The sequence below is a fragment of the Neomonachus schauinslandi genome, chromosome 1 (assembly GCF_002201575.2).
Source record: "Neomonachus schauinslandi chromosome 1, ASM220157v2, whole genome shotgun sequence".
NCBI classification, from domain to species: domain Eukaryota; kingdom Metazoa; phylum Chordata; class Mammalia; order Carnivora; family Phocidae; genus Neomonachus; species Neomonachus schauinslandi.
Window position 1 is genome coordinate 194,658,909 of NC_058403.1, and position 11,690 is coordinate 194,670,598.

An 11,690-nucleotide genomic window follows, 5' to 3' on the forward strand; every position below is an offset into this window, starting at 1 on the left:
TGCTCTTCCTCACTATCTTAGGGATGTGAGCCTTGTTCTCATGCTCTCAAAATGGTTACCAGAGTGCTGACTATCATATTTACTTTTCAGGGAAGAAGAGGTGAAGGTAAAATGACAAAAAGGACCCATTTGCATTCTTACAGAGCTTTCCCAAAAGAACCACCCAGAGACATCTCATTGGCCACTGAGTATCACATGACCACTCCAGCTGCAAGGGAGCCTGAGAAATGTCATTTACTTAAGTGAACATGTTAATGACCCAATGAAATCACAGTTCTGTACGGTGTGGATATGGGTAAGCAACTCACAATTTCTGCTACAATTTCTAAAATAGTAGAAGGGAAAAAACTCACCAACCTCAAAATTCACTGAAAACTCAATCTGACAAAAATAGGAAATGAAAAACAGACCACGAGAAAAAAATGATAGATTTAAAGCACAAAATAAGATGGCAGTAAGTCCATACATATTAGGAATCAATAAATGTGAATTAGTGATATCCACCTATAAAAAATGCTCTCCTGGGGTACCTGGGTGGCGCAGTCAGTTAAGTGTCTGACTCTTGGTTTTGGCTCAGGTCATGATCTCAGGGTTGTAAGATCCAGCCCTGAGTTGGGTTCTGTGCTCAGTGGGGAGTCTGCTTGAGACTCTCTCTCTGTCTCTCTCTGCCCCTACCCTCCCCCACCATCTCTAAAATAAATAAATACATCTTTTTAAATGTTCTCCTACTCCTAAAGCAATAGATCTTGCTTTTGGTAGACATGGAGATGAACTACACAGACTCCCCTTTAAGGAAGAACCTACCACCTCAGCTCCTGGGAGTCTGATAGCAGCTCTCAGCCCCTTCAGGGACTGCTCCAGCTGCAAAGAACCTACCTTGCCCCAGAGTCAAGCCCTTCAGGTACCACCTACAATGACTGATCCGAGTGGATGTATAAAGACCTGGCCATTTGGACTCAATGTGGGGCAATTTTGCTGGGCCATTTCGGCAACAGAACTTCCCGTGGTGTCTGCTCTGGGGCTGCCAGCTGAATTGCTGGATTTTCTCCCTCTACCCCAATCCTGCTTCCTTCCCTTTCTTCCCATAGGTTTTGATCCCAAGGGCATTCCATAAAAACATCCTGGACACTAAACTCTATCTCCTTTTCTGGAGAACCCAAACTGCAACAGTTGACGCCAGAGGTTGCCTGAGAAAGCAGATAATAAGATGGGGTTCCCAAGTGGGATCTTTCACTTCATCATTGCCTGGCTGGCAATGAGGATCCCAAATACTAGTGGTTAAGTGCAGCACAGATAGCCCCTGGCACAAGGTGGCGGTTTAAATGGTAACCGTTTCAAAGGTGAATGGGATCATTATAGGAGGCAGGAAATGCCCTAGCTGGTGCGACCCAGCAGGCATTTGGAAAGTATGGAGGAATTGGGGCCGCTGTCTGGCTCAGTCGGCGGAGCATGTGACTCTTGATCTTGGGGTTGTGAGTTTGAGCCCCACGATGAGTGTAGAGATTACTTAAAAAAATCTTTTAAAAAAGTATTAAAAAAAAGAAAAAAAGAGAAAAGTATGGAGGAATTAACTATAAAGGATTGGATGGCTATTCCTAGGCTTTATGAAGCTCTGAAAAAAGATAACAAAGGCTGAGAACAAGTAACAGGCAATTAAAAGGTAAGTGTACAAGCCAGAGGGCTTTCTTGATGGCATGTAAAGAACCCTCTCATCTGTAATAAAGGGCTGAAAAAGCTGAGGGCCAGGCCCAGGACTTAATCATTAGAGTGGCCACCCTCTTAAGAAGGTTAAATTCTCCATCAAGGTAGTGTGCTCTGCCAAAATCAGGGCAGGAGAAACCCTGACACAAGGTATGGGATCATTTGGGTTGATGGCCCCCCAAATCTTGAATTCTCAAATTCCCCTGAACCCTTGAGACTGAAGACATGTGACATTCCTCCTTAACCTCACAGATAGCAATGATGACAGAAAATGGGAAACTGAAGGAGCAAACTACATGGGCAGGTAGCCTCAACTCTTGGGTAACCCACCACCATCCCCTCTCAGCTCATACTCATGTGGGGGGTATAAGGAACTCCTTGGGACCAGCTGACATAAGGAAAATGCCTGAGCCTGATTTATAGCTTGTTAAGCTTAATATATATATGTCATCCCAAAATAACAGCTGAGCTACAGCCTCATTCAAGGGTAGCCTTGAAAGACAGTGAGTGGTGAGGGAAAGTCCTCTCAATGGGCAGAGTTTCAGGCTGTACATCCACTTTGTGTGGTAAGAGAAGTAGCCTGAGATAGAATATATATGGACTTTTCAGCCGTGGTGAATGGCTTCCTGGCCAGTTTCCTGGCAACACAAAGACTGGAACACTGGGGACAAGGAAGTCTGGGCTGGAAGCAGATAGCTGGACATATGGGAGTGTGTACATAGTGAAAATCTTCTTATGGCACCAGGGAACACCCGTCACAGAAAAGAGACTAAACAGTGAAGGAGACAAAATGACTGGGCTGGTTGATGTCAGCCAGCTCCTGTCACTCACTCTAGTACTGGAACAATGGGATCTGGCCGTGGAGGCGGAGACGGCGGCAGTATATGGACCCAACAGCACAGCTCCAAGTTAGCAAGGCTTATGTAGCTGCTGCTACCGCTGTGTTCAACCCATGGAGCTGCTGTGTGCTTGGCAAGTCAGAATACTCCGCCTCTGTTTCTGATGAAAATTCACAGAACTGATGATAGTTAAGTCAACAACGGCAAGTGAAGCTTACCGTTGACATTACTGCTTTGGTAACACGATAGATTAAATATTTTCCATAAAGTACTTATTGGGGAATAATATAATGAGTAACTAAAAGCTAGAAGCCCTTAAATTTTCATAAACTTTGTAAATTTGTCCAACTCAACCTTTTCTTTTTAGCTTTCTTCCTTATATTTGCACCATGTCAGTTTTATCACATCCTAGCAGATTCCACTTCAAATGGTATTGAATTAGTGTTTTTTCAACTTCTTCAACAAATATTCTCAACTGTATTTGTTTCATGCAGACTATTCATAAAGCTGAATTCTTCAGGCCCTTTCAAACCTGGCACTAACCCCTTCAATGAACAACAGCTGAGCTGTATTGGTAACATCTGCCAACTCATCAAGAGCCAAGGCAAAACCACTTGATATCATTTGCTTTGTTTAAATTGACTATTGGTTTTGTTCCTAGTGTCTTAAACTCTTGGAGCAGCTATTCCCATTGAAAGGCTAATAGTGTTGTTTATTTTTGTCCCTTTTTCTTTCAGCTGCTGCAATTAAACATGATCTAATTAGCTTACCACTAATAAACACCTTTTCTTGCTTGGCTAACAAATGAGCAATCTGCAAACTAATGTTGCTTGCAGCCTCGTTTTTGTTTTTTATTTTTGTAAAGAAATTCTGCTCTGATTAGATACTCCATTTAAAATTTCTAAATTTTATGATCATTGCTTTCTTGTGAGTTAGGAGTACTGTGGATTGCTTAGTCTGGTGATGTAGATATATAATACTGTATTCCTTTAGCACAGCTGTAATGCTTTGCTATTGTCTTAAAAATGTGACATTTACAGTCTACTTTCCCCCTTTTCTTGTTTGACATGATGGATATGTATGTATTGGTGATAAAAAAAAGTAAATCACAGTGCAGCGATATGTGTGGCAGTAAACACTACTTGGTTGTAACAGCACCTCTGCAGTTTGTTTTGTGTTGAGCAACAGTGGGAAGTGATGGGAAGGCCACATACTGTCCCTGTCACAACTACTCATATCTGTCATTACAGTGTAAACATGGCTATAGACAACATTTAAACAAATAAGCGTGGCTGTGTTCCAATATAATTTTATTTATGGACACTGAAATTTGAATTCATATGATTTTCATGTGTCATGAGCTTTTTTTTTTTTTTTTTAGTTTTTTCGACCACTGAAAATGTAAAAACCATTCTTTGCAGGATGTATAAAAACAGGCAGTGGGGGGCACCTGGGTGGCTCAGTAGGTTAAGTGTCTGCCTTCAGCTCAGGTCATGATCCTGGAGTCTTGGGATCGAGCCCCACGCTGGGCTCCCTGCTCAGTGGAGAGTCTGCTTCTCCCTCTACCCCTCACCCTGCTCGTGCTCTCGCTCTCTCACTCTCTCTCAAATACATAAATAAAATCTTAAAACAAAACAAAACAAAACAGGCAGTGGGCTGGATTTAACCTACTGGCGTCCTTTGCTAACCCAAGCCCTGAATCAATGCCCATTATGTGGTGCTGGATCCCTAATAGGTAGAATGTATATATCTCAGAATCAATGTCTCAGAATCAATGTGGCAGTGGTAATGCATCTGTGAGCACCCCTTCCAGTTATACATGTGGGAATTTGGGCTTTGTGTCCCTGCAGGCTCCATCTGACTGGAGGTTCTAGTTTCTAGGGGGGAAGGCAGTCATCAAGGGTCATAGTAAGAGTCCCATTAAACTTAAACTTATGGCTGAGACTCAGTCACTTCAGAATCCTTTGCCAAGAGACAACCAGGTAATGAAAGGAGTCACCATACGGGCAGGGATAATTAAGCCTGGTCATCAGGAGAAGGCGAGGGGGCTGCTGCCACACTATGTAGGCAGGGAACACTATGGATACTGCTTGGGTGATTCATTGGAAGATCTGTTGGTGCTTTGCTGCCCAGGTGTGATGGTAGATCACAATCATGGCCTGAGAAATATGGTAACTAGAGAATCAGATACCTCAGGGATGAGGGGCTGGATAACTGCTCCCCATCGTCAAACTTCCTAGACCAGCAGAAATGCTAGTCAAAGGTGAGGGAAATCTAGACAGCATGGTAGAGGTAGGGGAAAGGAGTGTGTATCTTCTCTACATCCCTCTAGATCCCCACACTGTCTCCACATATGTACTCTACACATTGCAAATGCACTCCTCAGTGACCTCTGGGGCTATGACCCTGAGAAGGAAGCAGGTGCTCACAATGACCACATGGGTCTTCAGAGGCCAGGAGCAGGCAGAAGTGGGGCCCTTCTTGTGCAGTGGTTGTCCCTCATCCATCTCCTGACTGTGACCTTGAGACTCTCAGGGGAAGAGGAAGGCGGGAGGGGACTTGCGGCCACTCGAGACTGAGATGAAGGCCCTGGCTGGTCCTGGGGGCTTTATGAATTTTCTGGTCTGTATGGGTCCTGCTCTCCCAGAGGCCTGATAACCATATGACCTAGAGTTAGGCCAGACATAGGAGGTTTAGCCACAATGAAGGAGTTTATTCTGTTCTCCCAATTCGGCTGTCTTCATCAGAGATGATTATTGCTAATTTTTATGTATATCTTCCTATCTTCACCCCCTTTAAAAATAATGCTTTTACAATACATGTGTATAAATATATATTTATATTGAATTCATCTTGACTTGATGATTGCTAATCTGATACACCTTTCTATTTCAGTACATAGCACACTGATTCTGTTCTTTGGAATATCATTGTTTAAATGAACAGAAATCCATTTAATAAATACTAGCCAGGCTTTAGTGAGTATCATTATACACTTTTGTGTCAATGGGTTAGTATTTGTGGTGTTCTTCTTTGTACCCAGAACTCTGGCCATTCTGGTAGGAAGGAAAGGGCAGGTCTTCTGGTTTTTCTTAGAAAGGGGCTCAACTGCTGGAAGCCATCCTGGTGCTTGAGTCATAGGTACCCTTATGACATCATATCTCTTCCCCTTCCTCCACTTCTGCTGCCAGTGTGTGGCTGGAGGAGTCCAGACCTGAGAGTGATGGGACCATCTTGCCCCTAACCATGGGTAATTTAGTAAAGTGCAGACCTGAGGGGGATTTGACCATCCAGCACAAGTCACAGGCATTTAATGTTTTATAAGAGATAGTCAGATCCACCCAAGCTTTCTGGAAGGGCAGTAAATTTCCCATAGATTCCTCTGGATGGGACTCCCCCACCCCCTTTTCATGTCCGAGGTCCCGGGAAATGCCAGGAACCTGTGTGGTTGACTTGACACCTAGTGATGAGGAGAGTACCCTTACTTTCTCCAATGTTTTTTTCTCTAAACTCTGATTACTGGACAGCAAATTTTCCAAGTTATAGTCAAAGATGATGAAGTCACATTGGTAGAACAGAGCTTGAAGGAGCAAAGGGGAGAAGGGGAAGTAACTCTGCCCCTGACAATCCCACCCATACCACTCCTACTACCCTCCCCACTCCTCCATGGTTGATGGTTCCAGGCTCTACTATGTTGGGGAGAGCCTTGACTTGTGACATCTCTGACCCTTGGGGTCTAGTGGAATACCCCAAACCAAAAGTCTGTGACCATGTAATTTATTGTCTATAGAGAGATGCTTCAGTGAGTGAGGGGTACTTATCAACATTACTCCGGGCAACAGGCATAAACCCAGGGTGCCAGGCAAACTGAGCTGAATAGTCACCATACACAGAGCTAGAATGAACACAGATCGACTCCTCCTCGGTTATCCTTTCCCCCCTTTTCCTCCTTAGGCTGAGATGTGGGTCTGGCCAAAATGTGTGGATTGTGCCAAGGAGGTGGGAAAAGAGAATGAACTCAGACTACACAAGTTTGGGAGCTACAAGGTGGGGACTGTGTTTGGGGAATGCAAAGATAGAGCTACAGAAAGATTGGGTCTAGAAGTGTGTGCGTGCATGTGTATCTTTGTACTGATGAATGTGTTAACCGGTGTTTAAGCTCTTAATAAATTGTATGAGGCAGATGAATCTTTTAATACTTTGGTGAGGCAGAGGGGAGACAGTAGGTTGTTGGTGTAACCTGAAGTCAGAGGTGAGAGGGCAGGAGGAGAAAAGATGCCACTTCTCCAGCAGATGGGAGGAGTCTGAGGGAAGAGACATGGATCTTAGATAAATGGTCAGGTCCAGGTGAAACTTGAATCTCTTTCACCTCTAGATCATGGTGGTGTTGTTCTAGACTGGCCAACCAGGTCCATGCAAAACTGGGTGACATTGCAAGTGCAGATGGAGACCCTGAGATTCAGAGGGCAAGATGTTGTGTCCATGTCCGTTAATCACAGAGTGGCTGATGCAGGACACCTACTTGGTCTCCTGGGTCCAGCTCTTGCCCAAAATGGCTCTGCTGAATGTCAGAGAAAGGGATGATTGTTGATAGAGATCAGGGCTTCTTCCTGGCAGATCTTAGGGCTGAAATGCATGAGTTTCTTAAGTGTCCCATTTTCTCTTGCAAGGCCCCCCCAAAAAAGATCACCAGGAAAGAGGAAGCGGCCATGTTCATCCAGGCGTGGTGGCGGGGCACCCTGGTACGCCGTACACTGCTGCACGCAGCACTCAGAGCATGTATCATTCAGCGCTGGTGGAAGCAGATGCTGGTGAAGCTGCTGGAGAGGAAGAGGCACCTGGCTCTAGATTTCTATGTGCGGCAAGAATGGGCAGTGGTCAAGCTGCAATCCTGGGTCCGCATGTGGCGCGTACGCCTTCGTTACTGCCGTTTGCTCCACGCTGCCCGCATCATCCAAATCTATTGGCGCTGGCATAATTGCCGTGCCCGTGGCTTTATTCAGGGCCACTACCTTTTCAAAGAAAGTCATCTGAATCTTCAACTTGAAATCTCTTTAGGCGCACAGGCTTGTAGAGTGCAACAGTGCATACCCCTTCCAATAAAGGAATGATCAGGTCTGCTATATCTGTGTCCCCAGCTCTCTCCGTCAGATTTCAAAGATGTCATTGAGCTAATGATGGCATCTCATAAATCAGTTCTGAGGAAGTGGCAGGGTTTGTCTGGGGTCTAGCGTGGAGAATTCTGAGAGCCTAGTGCAGGATGAATAGGACCTTTGAACAGATTGATTAGCAATGTCTGCCATGGGTAGGAGAGTTGGGGCTTCAGGGCCTCCAAGTTGACCAACTTCAGGGAGACTCCTTTACGGTGTGGTCCATGTAAATGGTGCCCTCTGTAGTTGTGCAACATGGAGGACTGTGTTATCTTTAAAAAATTGTGGTAAAATATACATAGCATAAAGTTAGTCATTTTAACAACGTTTAAGTAAACAGCTTAGTGGCATTAGGTATATTCATGTTGTGGTGCAAATATCACCACCATCCATCTCCAGAACTTTATTCATCGTGCAAAATTAAAACTCTGTACCCATTAAACAATTATTCTCCATTCTCCCTTTCCCCAGTCCCAGGCAACCACAACTCTACTTTCTGTCTCCATGAATTTAATCATTGTAAAAATGTAATTTGAGTGGAATGATATGGTGTTATTATTATTATTGTTATTGTTATTATTATTGGTGATGGGCTTTTTTCATTTAGCATGTCTCCAAGGTTCACCCATGTTGTAGCATGTGTTAGAATTTCCTTCTTTTCTAAGGCTGAATAATATTCCACTGTATGTATATACCACATTTTGTTTATCCATTCATCCATGGATAGATACTTTGGTTGCTTCCACCTTTTGGCTATTGTGAATAATACTGCTGTGAAAAATGGGTGTACAAAGATCTCTTTGAGATTCTGCTTTTGATTCTTTTGGATATATACTCAAAAGTGGAATGGCTGGATCATACAGTAATTTTATTTTAAATTTTTGAGCAATTGCTAAGCTGTTTTCCATAGCATCTAGACCATTTTACATTCCCATCAGCTGTGCACAAGGGTTCTAATTTCCCCACATCCTTGCCAACACTTGTTACTCTCTCTCTTTTTTCTTTTCTTTTTTTTTTTTTTGATAGTAGCCATCCTATGGATGTGGGGTGGTAGCTCCCAGTAGTTTTAATTTGCAGTTCCCTAATTAGTAATGTTGAATATCTTTTCATATGCTTATTGATCATTTGTATATTTTCTTTGAAGAAATATTTATTAAATCCTTTGCCCATTTTTGTATCAGTTTTTTTTTGCTTGTTGTTTTTGTTTATAGGTGTTCTTTATATATTCTGGATTTTAATACCTGAACAGATATATGATTTGCAAAGATTTGACCCTAATTTTTTTAAAGATTTTTTTGAGAGAGAGAGCACAGAGGGAGAGTGAGAGGGAGAATCAGACTCCCCACTGAGCAGGGAGCCTGACATGGGGCTCGATCCCAGGACCCTGGGATTATGACCTGAGCTGAAGGCAGATGCTTAACTGACTGAGCCACCCAGGCGCCCCGATCCTATTTTTAAATTACCTTTTCTTCTGTTTTTTTTTGTTTTGTTTTGTTTTTTGATGCACAGAAGTTTTTAATTTTGGTATAGTCCAATTTATATTTTTCTTTTGTGGTCTGTGCTTTTGGTGTCATTAAACTAGAAATCATTCCAAATCCAACGTCATGGAGGTTTCCCTTTATGTTTTCTTCTAAGAGTTTTAAAGTTTTAGGTCTTTGATTCATTTTTAGTCAGTTTGTTAATATGGTGTAAGGTAAAGGACCATCTTTTTTTTTTTTTTAAAGATTTTATTTATTTATTTGACAGAGAGAGACACAGCGAGAGAGGGAACACAAGCAGGGGGAGTGGGAGAGGGAGAAGCAGGCTCCCCGCAGAGCAGGGAGCCCGATGCGGGACTCGATCCCAGGACCCTGGGACCATGACCTGAGCCGAAGGCAGTCGCTCAACCAACTGAGCCACCCAGGCGCCCAAGGACCATCTTCTAGACACTTTTGTATGTGGATATCCAAATGTCCCAGTACCACTAGTTGAGAGACTGTCCTTTCCCTATTGAATGATCTTGGCACTCTTGTTGAAGATCATCTGACTATATATGTGAAGGTGTATTTCTGGGCTCTCTATTCTATTCCATTGACCTATATGTCAGTCCTTATGCTGGTACTGCATTGTTTAGATACTGTAGCTTTGTAATAAGTTTTGAAATCAGGAAGTGGGAGACCTCCAACTTTGTTCTTTTTCAATATTGTTTTGGCTCTTCAGGGTCCCTTGAGGTTCCATATGAATTTTAGGATGGATTTTTCTCTTTCCGCAAATAACATTTGGATTTTGATAGGGATTGCACTGAATCTGTATATTCCTTTGGGTACTATTGATATCTTAACAATATAGTGGGGGCGCCTGGGTGGCTCAGTCATTAAGCGTCTGCCTTCGGCTCAGGTCATGATCCCAGGATCCTGGGATCGAGCCCCGCATCGGGCTCCCTGCTTGGCGGGAAGCCTGCTTCTCCCTCTCCCGCTCCCCCTGCTTGTGTTCCCTCTCTCGCTGTGTCTCTCTCTGTCAAATAAAAAAACCCAAAAAACAAAAAACAAAAAAAACCCAATATAGTGTTCTAAACCATGTGCATAGGATGTCTTTCAGTTTGTGTTTTTACTTCTTTCAGTAATTCTTTGTAGTTTTCAAAGTATAAGTTTTTCACCTTGGTTAAGTTTATTCCTAGGTATTTTATTCTTTTTGATGTTACTGTAAGTGAAATTGTTTTCTTTTTTTCCCAATTTTTTAAATTTAAATTCTAGTTAGTTAATATATAGAATATATAGTGTAATATTGGCTTTAGGAGTAGAATTAGTAATTCATCACTTACATGTAATACCCAGTCCTCATCATAATAAATGCCCTTGAAATTGTTTTCTTTCTTTCTCTTTCTTTCTTTCTTTCTTTCTTTCTTTCTTTCTTTCTTTCTTTCTTTCTTTCTTTCTTTTTCTTTCTTCTTTCCTTCTTTTTTTAGATTTTTATTTATTTATTTGAGAGAGAGCACGAGCAGAGGAGAGGGGCAGAGAGAGAGGGAGAAACAGACTCCCCACTGAACAGGGAGCCTGATGCGGGGCTTGATCCCAGGACCCCAGGATCATGACCCGAGCTGAAGGCAGATGCTTAACTGACTGAGCCACCCATGTGTCCCTCAAAATTATTTTCTTAGTTTTTTTTTTTTGTCTTTTTTTCTGTTAGTGTATAGAAGTGCAACTAATTTTCATGTGTTGACTTTGTATCCTGCTACTTTGTTGAATTCATTTATTAGTTCTAACAGGTTTGTTTGGGTTTTTTTGTATGTTTTTGGTATGGAATCTTAAGGGTTTTCTACATACAAAATCATCTTATCTGAAAACAGGTAATTTTACTTCTTCCTTTCCAACTTGGATGCCTTTTATTTCCTTTTCTTGCCTAATTGCTCTGGCTAGGACTTTGAATACTATGCTGAATAGAAATGGTGAAAGTGAGTATCCTCATCTTGTTCCTGATCTTAGAGGAAAAGTTTTCAGTCTTTCCCATTGAGTATTGTATTACCTCTGGACTTTTCATATGTGGACTTTATGATGCTGAGGTGATTTATTTCTATTCTTCATTTGTTGAGTATTTTTTATCATGAAAAAGGGGTTGATTTTGTCAAATGCTTTTTCTGTATCAACTGGGATGCTCATGTGGTTTTCTTCTCCTTCATTCTGTTAATGTGGTATGTTACATTCTTTGGTTTTTGTATGTTGTGCAATCTTTGTATTCTAGGAATATTTCCCACTAGGTCATGATGTATAATCCTTTTTGTGTGCTATAGAATTCTGTATATGATAGTATTGTGTTGAGGATTTTTGCCTCAATATTCATCAAGGATATTGGTCTGAAGTTTCATTTTCTTGTAGTTTCTTCATCTGGCTTCGGTATCAGGGCAATCCTGGACTTATAAAATGAGTTAGAAAATGTACCTTCGTTTTTCATTTTTTTTGGAAGAGTTTGAGGAGGATTACTATTAATTCTTTAAGTGTTTGGTAGAATTTAGCAATGAAGCCAT

General features: G+C 42.1%; 1 protein-coding gene across 1 annotated transcript; it reads left to right on the forward strand.

The window, feature by feature from the left end:
• Positions 1 to 4,823: 4,823 nt before the first annotated feature.
• On the forward strand, positions 4,824 to 7,651 carry IQCF5 (IQ motif containing F5). The gene is made up of 3 exons (XM_044912804.1): positions 4,824 to 4,832; positions 6,495 to 6,587; positions 7,211 to 7,651. Exons 1-3 carry the CDS (start codon positions 4,824 to 4,826, stop codon positions 7,649 to 7,651), a joined length of 543 nt encoding a protein of 180 aa, XP_044768739.1.
• The last annotated feature ends 4,039 nt before the right edge of the window (positions 7,652 to 11,690 follow it).

Coding starts and splice junctions, on each gene's coding strand:
- IQCF5 (XM_044912804.1), top strand. Junction 6,588..7,210: donor ACAAGTTTGGGAGCTACAAG/GTGGGGACTGTG, acceptor TTCTCTTGCAAG/GCCCCCCCAAAAAAGATCAC.